Source organism: Tinamus guttatus, unplaced genomic scaffold, assembly GCF_059628265.1.
Source record: "Tinamus guttatus ecotype Peru unplaced genomic scaffold, ASM5962826v1 Tinamus_guttatus_pri_ptg000223l, whole genome shotgun sequence".
Lineage (NCBI taxonomy): Eukaryota > Metazoa > Chordata > Aves > Tinamiformes > Tinamidae > Tinamus > Tinamus guttatus.
In genome coordinates, this window is record NW_028288757.1 from 1,407,134 (window position 1) to 1,424,420 (window position 17,287).

A 17,287-nucleotide genomic window follows, 5' to 3' on the forward strand; every position below is an offset into this window, starting at 1 on the left:
GGAAGCCCCGCGCGCGCTCCCGCCGCGGGGGCGGGGCCGGGGGCGGGGCCTGGCGGCGCCGGCGGTGCGTGGGGGAAGGGTGTATTGTTCCGCGCGCGGTGCATGCCGGGCGCGCCGCGGCTGCGCGCCCCCCCCCCCCCCCGCCCCCTCCCGCCTCCCTCCTCCCTCAGCTCCAACATGGCGTCGCGCTGTCACCCGCGCGCGTGAGGCGGCGGCGGGCGGCGGCGGCGCGGCGGGCACGGCGGCTCCTCCGGCGGCTCCCCCGGCTCCGCGGGCCGCCGCGGTGGCAGCGCGCCGCGCCTCCCTGCTGCCCGCCGCGCTCCGGCAAGCCGGGCAGCCGCCCGCGCCCGCCCTGCCCCCGCCATGGGCGGGTAGCGGCAGCCGCGTCGCCTCAGCGCCGCCCGCCATGGGCTCCCCGGCGGCCGCTTCGGCCGCGGCGGCGGCGGCGGCCGCGGCCACCGACTCGGCCCAGTGGCTTTCGGTGAAGGAGGAGACGATTTTCTTGCACGACGGGCTCATCCGCGTCACCGACCTGGCCGAGCTGCCCAGCGAGATCGTGGGGGTGGCCGAGCCCGGCGACACGGAGCTGGAGGTGAGCGCGGCCCGCGCTGACGGGAGCGCCGGGGATGGGGGCTCCGCCGTGAGCACAGGAGGAGGAAGGAGGATGGGGATGGTGGAGGAGGGGAGGAAGAATGACACGGGTGGAGGTGGAGGGTAATGGGTGCAGATGGACGAGGGGGACAAGGAGGCAGCCGGAATTGAGGCCATCCCGATTGTTTCACCTCTAATTTATTTGTCCTAACCATGAAAGCGGTGCTGGGCAGCGGGGTGGTGAGGAGCTGATGAAGATGGAGGATGCGGACTTGGCGCTATCTCCTTGTTTTGAATCCGTAGGTTAGAAAATCACAGCCACACTCACACGTTTCCAGGTAGCCTTTGGCTATTTATTTGGCTAGTTATTCTTGTTTACTGTTTTGCATGTTTTTGCCTTTGTTACTTATTTTATTATGGCTGGTAATGAATCTGCCTTGCAATAAGATGCTTAGGGCCCTGGGATGCCCAGGGCTTGTATTAAGGGGTCTGCTAGCCATCATTTTTAAAGAGCAAGGATGGCAGCTGAGTTTTTTTTTTTTTTTTTTTTTTTTTTTTACTTTTTTTTTCCCCTTGTTCTGAAACCTCTTGGGGAATCTTGCCCGTAGGCGAATTGTGCAGCCGGAGCCAGTGAAGGACTGAGTGTCACGGACTGTAGGTTACATCTGTTTTGTGGGCTGCGTTTCCGCGCCTGCCTTCCCGTCACCCCGCCCTCCGCGCGGCACCGTGGCCTGCAGTGACACAGGGTCTTTGTCAGAGCAGGGATGTACCCAGGAGCCCAGAACGAGCCCTTGGGCCACACAGCCCTTTGAGGCTTTGGCTGGGTTGCTGAGAGGAACCTGTGAGCCCTTCCAGATGCAGAGCCTTGCAGTTCCCACAGCACTGTCGTTGCACCTGGCACAGGAAGCCCTTATGGTGTTTGTGAAAACTTCATGCAGTCTTATCGAAAGAAAGATTTCCCTTTTTTTTTTTTTTTTTTTTTTTTTCTTGCTGCATGTGCGTTTTTGTTTTCATGTGATGTGCCTCTGGGAGTTGGGTCTAGATAACCCAGGCTGCTGCCATGAAATGGATGTTGGCAAGTATCACATGAACAGGAAAAGAGACCTTTAAGGTGGATGGCTTATCTCTGTGTGCATAAGCGTGGAACGATTCTCCCTTGTGATCAGAGTCCACTTTGGCATTCGGTACAGTTTGTATTTGAGAGTGTACCTCGATGCCATTACACCGTTCTAGAAGCGGCATCGTTTCCAACAACTGTATTAGAAAGGTAGCCACTCCCACAGCATTATTGCTCTGTCAGAGGGTTCTAAAGGATACCCTTTGTGAGGAAAAAAATAAATCCTTTTATTTTTTAAGATCTTACAAGCTAGACCAGAAATATGTTTCATCAAGAAACTTGACACATAGCTTCACTTAACAACCACTTTAGTACAGCAGATATTTTTTATTAATGTTAGGAAAGATTCTGAAACAAAAATCATTTGAGGTAGACGTGGATGGGATTAGTGTCACTGAATCCTGACCTTCATAGCACTCTCGTAAAGAGTGTTTCAGCATTCCTGTGCCACTGATTTGTGTTATCTCTCCATTTTTGTATGTTGTGCATGCTTTTAGTGTGGACCTGAACTAGAAATCGCTCTTTGCTATAGTATTCATTTCGATATACATTTTTAAGGCACAGAATATTAAAGACTTTTTTTCTACTAAAAGCATAAATGACCACAAATGACTGACTTTTCAGGTCTTGATTGTAAAATCTTTTTTTTTTTTCTTTTTTTTTTTAGTTTGGGGCATTGAGAGGAATTAAAAAAGAAAAAGACCTTAACATTTCAAGTAGCATAAATGTAAATTAGCTCTCTCATAACTTTTCTGTGGCTTTGTGCAAAAAGATAGGCTACCTTAGCAAACTGGCATGGCTTTGAGGAGCCATTTTGTGGAAATAGGTACATACATTTTATTTGGCTGTGCTCATGGAATAGACTAATTCACTAAATAGCTCATTTGAACTATTTCTAATCCTGCTTGCCATATAAAAACCATACTTGAAGATGGTCCAAATAGATGTCTCTTGGGATACATTACTGGAGAATGGTAGGAGATGCTGCAGCTGCTGTTTTGATTAGTAAACTTCTTTAATACATTTCTTATGCTTTCTTTGTCAATAACAATCAAAGTTCTTGATTAAAAAATATAACATAGTCTACTTTTTCCTTAAATATCTCCTTAAATAATTTTTAGTGAATAATATCAGTGTATTTGGGTATGTTTCTTTTGTCCTTTAGTTCAAAGATTTTATTTTTCTCCTGCATTTCTTTCTTTGTAAAGAAAAAGTTACATTGCTGGCCTTGTGCAAAAAAAATTGTGAAATTTAAACCTGTTATTTGGACTCGCATAAGATTTTTTTTTTTTCCCTTGATAGTAGGTTACAAAAGTCTTCACTTTCTATTTTGAAGACAGCCTGTTCTAGGAGGATATTTAGGTTTAAAGAGGTTTTTTTTTTCCCCCCTCAATTTGGATGTGATTTAAAACAATACATGTAATTTTTAAGACTGCTCGTCAGTGCATTTGTAAAGCATACATATTATTAAATATGTTAAGTATGAGGTACCACTGTGCAGCTGTTGCTCTGCATTATATATATGTTTTAAATAAAAGTAGATGCAAAAAATAAAGGTGACATTCTTTCCCCTGCCCGCAATATGGTCTGGGCTAGCCCTCTAGTGAGAAGTTGAACATATGAAATCCAGTACAGTTTTAATAGGGTTTACCAGTCTTGTGACAAACTTGGGCTTTCTATTAAAATGATTTAGACTTGGAGATGTCTGCTAAACTTTTAACTTTCACCCGCTTTCCTTGCAGACTAGCAGAAACTCTTTGCCATTTTTCTTTGACTGCTGAAAGAGAGAATAGTTCTGTAATTGTCTAGGTCAGTGCTTCCCATTTTTTTCTGGTTGTGACCCTGCTTCTGCCTACAAGCTTCACCTCTGTCAAGCTGAAAATCCCGATTGCCAGCATAAACAATTGGCTTTTTACTAAGTGGGTGACCTGTCTTGGGGTTGTGACCTCTAGCTCAGGAACTGCTAATCCAGGCATTTATGTCATCTTGTAACTTTTCTATTTTTCCTCTTTGAGAGTGTTTATGGCTTTTAAGAGCAACACCAAAATTAAGTCATTTCTTGAAATTAATTCTGCACAGAAAGATAACCTCACAAATGTGCACCTTGGAGTATTATTTTTACTGTTGCTTAAGTTAACAACAAAACTCTTTGTAATAGGGTACTTGCATCCTATGGAAGTTGATGACGCTTTGAATCTGACTTGCCTTCTGAGAGCACTCTTTTGAAATCTTCATCATTTCCTTTCAAGCTTGTTTTCAGTAGGTAATCTTTGCCTGTACCATCAGTGCAGTCAAGTTTGACATCTAGCACAGCTGCTGTTGTTCCCATCAGTTATTGTAAGATGAACTGTTTGAGTATTATTAGACTTTCTCAATAACGTGGACTACTGCTTTTAGGTTTTTTAAAGTAATGTTCCAGTTATCCTTATAGAGATATATTAGAAAAATTATGCTAAAGGGTAATTCCACAAATTTCCGCCCTCCCCCCCCAAGTACAGTGCATGTTACATATTGCAGCTGATAAGCTGAGTGATCCATGTTCTCTGCTTCTTAAAGCACAAGGATCAATTTTCTGCAGGCATTTTCATGTGCTACTCAATAGGAGCCAAATATTTTCATAAATGAGCAAACTGAAAAATATTTTATAGCTTTTTAAAAACATTTATTTATAGCTTGCCTGTACTCTATATTTGGTCTCAGATGTCAATGTTATTTAATAAATTTGTACTGGTACAAAAAGATTATGTTTGGTACAGTATTGTGTATGCAGTAAAAGATATGGGTTTGGTAGTGCTTTTCTCGGACTAAGTTATTAGATTTCTAATGCTTTCACAAGGGGAAAAAGTTCATGCTTTTAGCTGAGTCGTCAAAAAGATGTGCTGCTATATACAGGATAATATGGATCAATAGAGGCTGTGAGCAAGGTGATATGGTTAAAATGTGGAGCAGAAAAAAACACAGAACAATCTTTAAAATTCTGATTTTTAAATTGAAGGTATATATTTGCAGTAGTGGAGTTTGCAACTGCAATACTAAAAAGCCTCATGTATCTACACAGCATCTGCTAGGAAATTATGAAAATTCAACAGATAAAACAGGGTGAAAATGCGTTCATATAGTTATATATTGTATAAGCTCATAGGCATATCAAACAATAAGTCTTACAGAGGGTTTAGGGAAATCTTTTAAAAGAAATCAAGGCAGTGTTTTCACTAAGTTGTCTTTGTACTGTTTCTTCAAAAACATCCCTTAGCAGAACTACTAGTACCCGGCAGAGCAATAGAAAATAAGAGGACTAGGAGTCTGTGTGCAGTATTGCTTATGGGAGCAGTTTGTGATTTGATGTATATTTCAATTTTCAGGGTATCTTAAAACTGTTAATTCTGGTATTTCTGTTACAGAATAGTCTATAGATCTTGGAATGCAGTCTTTGCTATATAATTTTATTTGTGTGTCTAAAAACAAAAGGACCGAGTAAGCAGTGCTTTTTGTATGTTAAGTCTGTTATAAGAGGAATGATCTTACAGCTGTGATGTGGTGCTGAAAGTAAGGTAGTTAATTTTTTTCATGCCTCTGTTAGAGATGTTGTGTGATTTACAGATGTTTAGTCCCTTTCTATATGGCTTGTCCCTTCTGTTGTGAAATGGGAGTAATACTTATTTCATATACAGAGCATTAGGGGTCTGACTGTCAGGGAAAATGGCTGTTTTTCAAGGAGTGGTTCTCTTTCTGTGCAAAGTTCTACTAGATTAATTGTATAGAGAAAGCATTAAACACTATTTTGGAGATTTTCAGAACTTTCACTTGCAATATATAGCTATTGAAAAAAATAAACATTTTTTTTCATGGCTTATCAGTTCTCTGAGAAATGTTCTGATGAGCTAAAGCTCTTATAATTTAGTGTGTCTTAGTTTTAGCATGTCCTTATTGTGTTTACTTTCTAGAGAAAAGCATTTTACTCTTAACAGCAGTGATTGCTGATGACTGCTTTATGGAATTGGCAAAATCATCGATTAATGGGAAGACGTATTTGGTTAAGGTCACATAGAGGGATGAAACAGGGCAGAAATTGTATACCACAGGAAAGATGTCATCAGTCTTGTGGCTGGTGATCTAAAATCAGATATCTCTCATGCCTCTCAATGCTGAACATGTTTTCAATGACCAATTAGAGTGATTGAGCTTTTGGATTACCCATTTTTTAATAAAAATATTTATTGAAATTGATTGGCTAGTTCTCTTTAAGTTTTCTACTATTGTTTTCTCATTCTGAATGTAATCTTTTTAGATTTTTATTTAATATTTTTCCTATAAGCATATGGTTTTTGTATGCAAAAAATTCAAGTATCAGGTAGGTACATCTGTTACTTCTGTTAGAAACTGTGGCAAAGCAGTTATATTCTTCTCTCATTTTCATGCTTTTAAGTGCTTTCTAAACCTTGTTAGCAAAAAAAAATGTTTTGTGTTGTGAACTTACTGATTTACTGGTTCGGGTGACTGCTTTCTTTTGTTTGCCACTTCCCCCATTGCTGTACAGGAAGCTGTAGAGGCAAGAGGCCTTAATAGCACTTACGGGTGCTGGAAATCAGTCCTAAATGAGAGCTTCAAACTCAGGTGTAGATAGTGAGTCACCAAAGGGGCAGGAGATAGGGAAGTTTTTGCAGCTTTTTGAGCAGGTAGTTGTTTGTTCAGTCAAATATTGGAGAGGACAACTTGACTAACAGATAATGCACATCTGCAAGATAATGAACCTGTGCCTGTTGTGACAAAGAATGGTCAAATTATCTCCTGGAATGGAAGGGAGTAAATTCGTTTTGGGGAGCAGGCTTAAATTTTGCCAGGGGGTTTAAAAAGGGAGATTGGCTATAAAAGTTAATGTATTCTGCCACAAAAACGTCTCTCTAGTGGGTGCAGCCTGGGGCATAAGATATTCAGAACAACAGCCGCTGGCTGCTGTGTGTCAGGAAGGTCTGCAGTAAATCAGCTGGCTGAAGGAGTGGGGGAGACCATTCTGATTTGATTATGGTATAAGTAGAGTTAACAGAGATTTCCCATTTCTGTTCTTCACTGTGTCTTTTATAAGAACTGATAGTTGCACTGTCTGTTTTGCGTTTTGTGAGTAAACATTTATTTGTTTTGACCTGCTTTGACTTCAAAGATGTTTGAAGATAACAAGCTTTGCCTGAAGATGCGAGAAGACTGTAGACAGGCACCCCAGCAAAGGCTGTGATTCCCCTGTACAGTCTTTAGACTCTGTACAGGGAGGCTGTGTGTGTGGCATGGACCAACTGAAGCTTTAGCAGCAGTGTCAGGTTCAGAAAGAAGAGCGTTTGGTTAATAAGTGAGAGCCAGAGCAGTTCCTTGGTATACACTATGTCTTGAATCCCAGGAGCTCTGAAGTGGTTAAAACAAGTTGTGAAAAACCAGTTTTGAAGCACCTTCTTGGAAGTAGCTTATTTTTAAGACAATAGAATGAATAAAATTGACACTTGAGGTAGTTATTGCAAATACATATATATTTAAGGGATCCGTTCAAAGAAAAAACACTCTTTGAGTTTTAAACAGCTCAGTATGAACATTCATTCAAGTATAATTATGAATTACATTTTTAAATGAACTTTTCATGACTACAATGATAAACATTTGGGCTCTATTTAAAGTTTGTTTGCTGAATCCAGTAAGGGTGTGTGTAGAAATGGCAGATGTAATTTGTCTTAAGGCATTTGATCAGTCCTCTCAGAGTTCTGCAATTTAGACATAACCATGTACTTCATGTTCGGTATGACTATTTCCTGTAATTTAAATATATATATAGAGAGATTTACCCATTGTATCTCTTAATCTCTCCTTACCCCTTCACTTGAAGATTAAAAAAGTTGGGGGAAAAAAATCTTTTCATCATAAATATGGAGCACAAAAAATGTGTTTGGGCATGTATGAGACAGGGCAGTACAGCAGGCAGGCCATAATCCTTTGCATGCTGTATCGGAAAATGTGCAGCTCTTTCTTGAGAAGTGGTGCCAGCTTAAGTGCCTTTGGTCTCAGCTGTTGTGTGTTGCATAGAGAAAAGTTGTCTGTAAATAACCTCAGCCTGTGAGTTCTTCAGGATGGATAATAACCCATAAATGTATTTGTTTCTGTCATGATTTGCTTGCTTGTTTTTTATTGTTCCCACTTTGTCTCCAGTTTTACCTAGAAATGCCAGAAAGACCTCTTTATTCTGTCTAAAATGGTGATCAGACTTTGAGGTTTTTAAAATAAGTCAGCAGCTGGGATTATTTTAACAAATGTGTAGCTGAGTGCTATTGGATGAAATTGAGGAAGAAGGAAACAGAGTGGAGAGAAAGCGTAAGAAAACTTTGTTCACCTTAGAGAACTGATGGTGTTCTGATTTGAAAAGTAATAAAACTAGAATGAATAAATTGCAAGACATTCTTTACCTGTTGCCATTCATAAAAGGGCTGGAAGCACAATGGGGCTTTTTTCCCCCTAGTCCTTTTGAGTTTGCTAGCAAAGTTGATGTGATTACAAAATATGCACCAGGGAACAACTCTTTATTGTTCCAAGGTATAGATTTTAAAGAAGAATATGCATTAAATTATGCTGTTATACTTCAGGCGTGTTGTAGACTTCCAGCTTTTTAAAGTTATTATTATGAATACGTTTCTTTTTTCCCCTCTCACTTCAGATACTGTCGTTTGAGACCAAGAACCCTACGGAGCTGGCTGAGCGGTTGCGGTCCGTGTGTGGAAACCAGAGCAATGCGTACGCGCGGCTGCTGGAGTACCGGCTGAACGCGCTGCGGGGCCTCTGGAACGCGCAGCGGCAGCTCGCCCTCGAGGAGCAGCACGACCGCGAGAGCTCGGGCGACGAGGAAGCGCTCGCCTTGCTCAAGCGCCAGGGCCTCCTACAGCAGCCCGAACAGGCCCCGTTCACTTCACGAATGGGACTGCTCTTGGTCTTTCCTCTTATTCAGTCTCAAAGTAGAACAGACCCTTCTCTCTGTAACATAACTGCTGAGGTGCTATTGAATTGCCTTCGAGACTGCCAGCCTTTGAGTTTGACTAAGGAACCGGCCGACTGCCTCAATGGAATAGAGTCTTTGCTGTGCTCCTGGCTGGAAGAAACGTCTGCGTCGGGCCAACAGATTCCATATAAGCAAAAAGAAAATGCTGCTGCCGCCCTAGTTGCCTTGGCTTGTGCAAGGTAAGGAAATTATCCCGAGATGATGATGTGGTTCCTGTGGGTAGTAGGTGTTTGTGTTTATAGGCGGTCAGTCAAAAATGAGGTCATCGCCCTGCTGGTGTTCATTTTGGTTTACATCAATCCTTTTCTTTCTAATATTAAAATAGTGGTTTGGAATCTGAGTATTTATTTTTACACGTGTTTAGCATATGCAAAACCAGGATCTAGGTTACAAAAGTGTCTTGTGCATATTGCTGCTTCTACTGCAGTGATCTATTCTAGGGATGGTTCGAAGTGAGAAAGTTGTCTCAGTTTTTCCCTCTGTGCTGCTCCTTTGGTGCTATACTTCATGCAGCTTCAGTTGGCTGTGGAAAGCATTACTTGAAAGTTCAGGGCAATTTATTTCAAATTTCAGTACTGTCTTGTTAAATTTCTGGAGATATTTTTCCTTTAGAGGCCAGGGAAGAGTATAGGTTGAAGTACCTGTGCCTTGAGTAGGTTTTGCACAGCAAGCACTAGCTAGAACAAAATAGCTGTAATAGCTTTTTAAAAATACTTGATTTTTTGGGAAGGGGTAGGTTGTTTCTTGAGGAAGGGAGAGAAGAGTATCACAAAATGTGTGATGCAGGTCCTTGTAGGTCCAAAGCTGTATCAAGATAGTAGTTTGAGGTCAGTAGTTGCTTTTGAAAATCTTGACCTTACTGCTTGTTTCCTTTCCTCTCCTCCTCTGGACTGCAGCTATGTCTGTCAAATGTAACTCTGGTTTAAGATGCTGAAGTAGAAGTTCTCAGTAGTTGTCTTGATTTGTTATGGAGAAGTGCTTGTTCATGTGAAAAACACTTAATTTCTAGTGTACTTGGTCTAATAAAGTCAATAGAAATCTACTGTATGTGGCAAACTTCTACATTAATAGCTGCCTTATCTGAAAGGCAAGGTACCTAAATGTAGCTCAGATAAATAGTGTTTATCAAACACAATCTCATTTATTTTTTTCTGGATGTCAATTTTTCAGGAATTGTTGAGTGCTCTTTTGCAATGTAACTTGTAAGAGAGCTAAATGTTAAATTGTCTTGCATTGCTTATACACATGGATTCTGTTTACCTGTACATTTTGCATTAAATTATATGTACCATGTATTGGGTACTATTAGAAAGAAAAAGCCTTTGAAATGAGACAACTACTGGCATTTTTGTTTGCAATCTTGGGAGCTTCATTTTCTAAGAATAAAACAACAGGTTGTATATTGATTTAAATAATTAGTTGAGGTGCTTTGAGGTATTCAGTGCCAATTTTCTCCGAGATGAGTTTTATCAGCGAAAGCATACGGCTGGAAACGACAGGGGGAAGAACGGGGTTTTGGGGATGGAGAGAAGGGTGGCAGAGGTAACTATGGCCATGTGTGACAAAAGCAAAAGGCCCTGCACAGCAGAGTGCTTGGAAAGGATCTCTTAGATTGATCAGCTCTGCTTATGAAAAAATCAATTCAGAACTGACTGTTATCACTCCTAAGGCACAGTCAAGATTTTTGCATTTAGCCAGGCTTTTATGTTGGGAAATAAAGCCAGCTGCATCTTTCAGAAAAATAATACCCTCACTATTAAAATAGAAATTATAAAGTATTTTTTATGATCTTTATATCTGTTTTTTCCTAGTGGAACAAATGCCTTTTTTTTTTTTGCTACATGAAGAAACAGAATGTGTAGAATCTAAAAAAAAAAAAAGAATTGAGCTTATCAATAAACAAGAGCTATGATTAGAATTGTGAACTCCATATGTTTGTAAATATCACAACTATTTAAGTTGAATGACTTCTGTTTAGATTTAGTTTTGTTAAAGAATCTAGTCATATATACACTTAAATATCACTTCAGTAGGGCACAAGCTTCCCAATTCATGTTTGGAAGCCAGAGCAATCAGACTCTTGGAAAGACTAAGCTAATTAATTTATTACTACTTTAGTCCAGAAAAAAAAATCCTGGTCTTCTCTAGCTATGTCTGCAATAGCTTTTATTAATGCTTTGCTCAGCCCCAGGAAAACCTGCAGATTGCGTTTGAAGATCTAAAAATGGTTAATTGACTACAAGAAATACTGAAAGTAGCTGTCTGTAATAGATGAAAAATTGAGATATTTTATAACGTGTTTAGTAAAAACAATCTAGGCATATTGCTTATAATACAGGCCTTAGTAGCTGATGCTACCTGCATGATGCAACCTCTTCTTCAGAAAAATACTGTGATTGAGACTGGCAGGTAGCCAGCATTCTTCCTTTGTGCTCCTCTTTCTTTTTCTCACTTCTTCCACAAAAAAAAAAAAAGGCGGAAAAAAAAAGCAAATTGAAAAAGATGATTTCATTAAATACCTTGGATATTTTTTGTTTGTGGTACCGGATATTATGTTCTACATGTTTGCTGTTCTCTGTGCATTCAGTCTAGTTTCAATAGACGTCTTTAATTCATATTTTTCTTATCCTTTTAGAGGGTCGCTGAAAACCTTTGTTCATACAGTACATCTATTACAGAAACAGACTGATCTAGGATCTTTGCCTGTGGCTGATGTATTATACAGGTTTGTACTGATTTTTCTGATTGTAGCACTTCCACATCAACTCTGAAATGTGTAAATGCATTTATGAATAAATGCCATTAATGGTAAATCCATTTAATCACACTTATTACAGGTTCTAGGAAAGATCAAAATGTAGTCAACTGCAGAAGGAAAACATTAGAAAGCCACATGTAAAAGGAGCTACAAATTGTTTTTTTCTTTATTATTAAATATTGATGATTCCTTTAAGTGGCTTTAAAACTCTGACAGAGTAACATTACTTCAGAAGTATCTTTAAGATTAACATTTGATTTAGCTGATTTTTGGAGCCATTGTTCTCTCTGCATCTTGCTTTGTTCTCTGCTTAAAGGTTGCTGCTTTTGGAAGGGGGACCTGGATCTCCCTCTTGTCTGCTTGGAGGAAAGCATATAGTGTCCTGGGGCTTTGAAGACATGCTACCTGCACCTGATGCCAACAGTGGTTCCAGCAGTGAAAATAAAGGTAAATTATTATATAACTATAAAGCTTGATACTTTCAATATTAGCAGAAGAGAACAAAGATGATTTTTGTACTAGTAACTAAAAAAGTATATATATCTAAGGTTTCAAATTGAAGAGAACTTTTTTTTTTTCTGTTGGAAGTCATGTAAAAGCAAGTACAGTACGTATTAAATAATTGAAAACTGAAGGGCTTAAAGGACCATCTGCAGAGAGAACTGGGCATAACAAGAGTATCCAGAAGCTTCATATATCATGAGGGGGAGGGGAGCAATTTTCTAGGCACTTATTTGTCTAGTTGGCGCATTCAAAACTGAAGTTTTGAAAATGTAAGCCTGATATTACAGGACTACTAAATGGTTTGTGTTGTTTGACTTGTCATACACATACTCTTTAAGCTAATATAATTGGATGTGCAAATGACTTGTTTACTTTTTAAAGCTGATCTGGGGATCACCTGGAAAAAAGAATATCCTGTTCTATATTAAAATGAAAAGAATAAATTCTGAGTCTAGTGTTAATTTAGTGACTATACTTGGTGTTTTGTTATAGAAGTTTGGGCTGTAATACCTGAAGGCAGGTCTTTAGCACTGAAGTGAGAGCACAAGACAGAAAAAGGAAATTATTCCAAGATGGGTAGTGTAAATTTGAATCATGAAAGATAGTGCTAGTGTCATTTCTTGCCTCAAAATAGAGGCCAGATGGATAGCACCAAGTTTCTATTAAGTTTATTTGGCAGCACTTGGAAATTCAAAATTTCCTTAGTATTTGCATGAATTCAAACACCTCCCTAAGGGGTTGCAAGAAATGCAAGGATGTTTCTGCAAAAGGAATTTGACTCTGACTGTGTTCTGGTAGCTCTAAGAACAACAAAGAACAAAATTCAGTATTAGGAAAATCATTCTGACCTGTTGGAAAAATGAGCATCAGTGGGTTCCCAGTTGCTATTGTAGCTCTGGTAGGAGTGCAGTCCTCATGGAATGGGTAATGCTGTCCTGGACGTTACACTGAAGGGCTCTGCTCTGTTCTCTCTTCCTGATTCAGATGCAGACTTAGGACGCTGTCTTGCAGCAGATGGGCTCTATCTTTATACAACTAATTCAGTGGGCAGAGGAATAAGCAAATTAGGATCTGGATTACATGGTACTTTGCGGTGAGTAGCAGCATAGTTGAATATTTGCTTTTCTGCAGAATAAAAAAAAAGTCATGTAGGTAAATCTTTCTCAGATGTTAGGACTAACAAGACTGGCATGTATTATGCGTTTGCATTAGTGGTTACTTTAATGTGTTGGTTTTCTTCTCTGAAATTCTCTCTGAATATGTTTTCTGTAGAATTATAACATAATTAGGTTGGAAGGGACCTCTGACGGTCATCTAGTCCAACTGTCTGCTCAAAACAGGTATACTAGTAGAATAGCTAATATTTTGGATTTTTTAAAAGATGTATGAGTTGGTTTATTCTTCACTGAGGGGGATCTACTGTAGACAAAATTTGTGACCCTTTATGTCTAGCTGTACAATTGCTGGATTGTAATTATTTGTTTTCTAGGCTATTCATTTTATAAATGATTAGCGCAGATGTGACTCAGTGTATTTCCTTGCATTATTGCTGAGAGATTGCAAAGCTTCCTATGCTTAAAATGTTAACTACAAGATTTTTTTAGTTTGAGCTTAAATGCAAGTCAATGCATGTTCAATAATGTGGTTGTGAATTATTCTTCAAAACAAACAAAAACATAGGGCAAACTCTTTAAAATGTTTCAATATATTGGGTTTTTTGTTTGTTTGTTTTTTTTACCAGAGGTTTTGTGTACTGTCGTAATGAGGAGCTGGAGCCTGGCTGGGTTGCTTTTGGCAACAACAAGCTTCTTCATCGGCCTGTCTCGTTTGATAATAAACCTCACTCCCTTTTCCAGGTTGTAGATCAGCATACCCTCCAGGTAAAAGGAACAGCCACTATATCCATTCTTGAGTAAGAGGAGAGTAAGAAAATATTCTTCATTTATCATGGTCATTTATAGCCTGGTTAGTTAGTTTGATGTTTTAAGAAGAAAGACATTAAAAGAATTTACAAAAGTATGTTATAGGTATTGTTCAGTGTGTGTGTTTAAACATAAATACGTATAGATGTACCTTGTATGTCTCTGTAGGAACATATATGTATGATGGTATTGTGAGTGATAGAACATGGTAAAATTGTACTATAAAACAAACAGTAGCAAAATGGACTTTGACTTTAAGTAAATATGTAGTCTTCTTGAACAGTTCTAATGTAACAATGTTCAGATTTTGTTTCCAATCTGTCTTGTAGATAAAGAACTACAATCCTTCCTAAACTTGGATAGTTTGTATGCTTTTTTATTTTATTTTTTTCCCTGTCATGATTTTAAGAATGGTTGTGTTGATTTATGTCCAGCGTGTTCTTGAAACTGAGTGTTTGGATTCTCTTTTGCCATCATTTCCTTCCAAAATTTGGAGTAATGTTTTGGAAAAGTGGAGAAAAGCAGATAGCTGTTTATAGCATGTATTTTTTCCCTAATGGTATTGCGGATGTATTCTTAATCATTTGAGAGAAATAAGTGATCCTTTTATTTTTAGTTACATTAAGTGACTAGATATATAAGCTATTTTTAATAAAATGGGTCTATTTGGCAAACATGATACAATAGCTCATTACAATACATGAAATAGGATCAGGATGTCCCATAGTAAGTCTTGCTATGGGCTACCTGCATTTGATATTTTTTGTTTTAATTAGGCCATTAATACTCCTAAGAACAGATTTCAAAATGAGAACTTTTTTGCTTTGTCCTTATACTGTAGGTATGTCAAATAATCCCAATGCCAGTAAATCACTTTCCAGTTGGCAGTACTATGACAACCGTGCATCTTTCTTCAGATGGTACATATTTTTATTGGATTTGGTCTCCTGCAAGCCTCAATGAAAAAACACCAAAGGGCCACTCTGTGTTTATGGATATTTTTGAACTTATAGTAAGTGAAATAGTGTCTCTGACTTTTGAATTAGTAGCATGGCTATTGTATAAGCGTTTTCAAGTCAATAAAGTAGGTTTCAGTATTGACATATGTAATCTGAATAGCTGCTTTATAATATGTTTGCAAAACAACTTTAATAGAACAGAGGGTGTATTGTTTAGTTCTGCTTTTTAAAGGACATACCACTATCACACTCCTGCAGTGAGAATTATACTGTAAAACCTACCTTATTATTGTTACCAGTTTAGTTTTATGCTGAGATGATAATTCACTGCACTAGGATTTAAAGTATTGTTTCCTGCAGATCTGCTTCAATGCATTAAAAGCTGATCAGGCCTCAGAAGTTAAAAAGCGTAATTGTTTTGTCAACACTGCATTTTATAACCTAAAATGATTCTATATTGTATGCTCATCATTGGTGTGTACGTGCGCACACAACCATACACACACACACGTCCACACCATCTCAATCTATATTTGTTTTCATAGCAGAGCTTCCAGGGAATTCAGCATATTGATAGTTGAAATTATAGGAGACTTTGTTTTTGACAAGTAACCTAGTAATTTCTAACTGCAGATTGTAACTGTTATACTTAGTGGGACAATATAACTGGAAGAGGTAGGTTACAGAAGAATAGCTTGTAGAAATTATCTAATGCTGTAAATCAGACCTTACCTTCATTAAGAAGCATATTATTTAGTAAAGCTTCCCCTAAGGGATGCCATCTAAGAAAATAATCGTATATCTTTTTTGTCTGGCTTATCATTTAGAGATTTCTCTTGGAAAACTCACCAGCAAAAAAGCAATGATGCTAAAATCTAGTTTTGTTAATATTTTAAGTAGTCTTCCAAAAATAAATTTATGACAAGCAGGTCTTCTAGAATGGAAGTATTAGAAGATACTGTATGGAATTGCAAAGTTGCAACCAATTATTCATCTGTCTAGATGTATAATACTTTGCAAGAAATTTTGACACCAGAGTTTTATGATCATACCTCAGAATCATTTATTTCATTGTCCTCAGCAAGGTTCTGTTAAGATCCTCTGTCTCGTGGGGGTTTAAACGTCTAACAGTTTTCCTTCTTTTTCTTTTCTTTCCATTTTAATAGGTAGAAAACGGCATATGTATAGCAAATCCTCTACAAGAACGAATTATATTAATGAGAAAAGAGGGTGAATCTGCAAAAAGTATAAATGAGATGCTTCTGAGTAGACTGTCTAGGTATAGAGCCTCCCCGTCAGCAACACTGGCTGCTCTCACTGGCTCTACAATCTCCAATACACTGAAAGAGGACCAAGCAGGTCAGAAGGGGTTTTATTGACTTACAGTATTTTTTCACTTTTGTTTCTTAAACATCAATATCACTTCTAATAATTAACATTTTCTCAATGTCAAGAATTTTATCTTTTTCCTTCAGAATAAATATTTGAAGTGTATCTGCAGTATTTGGATGCAGGTGGTCAATGCTTGAATTACAGGTGGCTTTGCTAAACTAGGCATAATGTCTCTTCCTCTTTCAAACACAGATCCAGGACCATATGACAGCTTTTTTTTTTTTTCCCTTCAACTTTGAAGAATTAGGAGTATTTCCATAAATACAAGTTATGCAGGAAATAGATATGCTTACAGTGGAACTGGGAAAGAATCAGCCTGAAGGGCTGTTTTAAAGACTGTATTTTGCCAACTGACAGCTAGAGTTGACTTATTTGAAGCCCTGTTTAGAAATCTGCCTTGTTGCACCTTTTCCAAGTCTTTAACTTCATTAAGAAATGTATACTTGTTCTCTAACTTCTGTTTTAACATTCCAGCTGCAAACACAAGTTGTGGACTGCCACTGAAAATGTTAAGAAAAACTCCCATATACACATGTGGAACCTACTTGGTGATGTTGGTCCCACCTCCAGGTGGATCGGGCAGCTCCGCAACGCGCTCGCTTTTTGGAGGCACAAGTGCTTTGTCATCTTTAAAAAGTAAGTTGGGAAAGTTTATGGTGGGTTTAAAATCCTTGCTATTCTGATACATAATAAACCTCTGCAAAATGTATTGAACACTTTTCCTCCATGTAGTTCTTGCTTCAAGCTTGGTGTTCAATATTTCGGATGGGCAGTTCACAAGCCGAGCAGATCTCATTGATGCTGCAGGAAGTTCCCTTGGACGTGGTGCTCTAGTACCAGGACTTGGTAAGAAGTCATTCTGTTTTCAGGGAATATTTCATAACTGAACATATGCAATCCTTGCCTAAGAAGGAGCCTAGTTCTTAAAAAATCTGAACTAAATCAGACTAATTTTTATGTGTATTATATGCAACAATATTAATAATATATTTTACTTATGTTTATAAATAAACTGTA

The 17,287-nt window shown here is 38.7% G+C and overlaps 1 protein-coding gene across 1 annotated transcript in view; it reads left to right on the top strand.

The window, feature by feature from the left end:
* The first annotated feature begins 406 nt into the window (after nt 1-406).
* The window catches only part of HECTD4 (HECT domain E3 ubiquitin protein ligase 4), a 61,043-nt gene continuing 44,162 nt past the window's right edge, over nt 407-17,287 (top strand). The window contains 10 exon segments of the mRNA XM_088525080.1: nt 407-592; nt 8,397-8,914; nt 11,371-11,460; nt 11,810-11,940; nt 12,982-13,090; nt 13,739-13,877; nt 14,761-14,931; nt 16,045-16,237; nt 16,745-16,906; nt 17,003-17,116. Coding sequence (XP_088381206.1) covers nt 407-592; nt 8,397-8,914; nt 11,371-11,460; nt 11,810-11,940; nt 12,982-13,090; nt 13,739-13,877; nt 14,761-14,931; nt 16,045-16,237; nt 16,745-16,906; nt 17,003-17,116 — 1,813 coding nt within the window.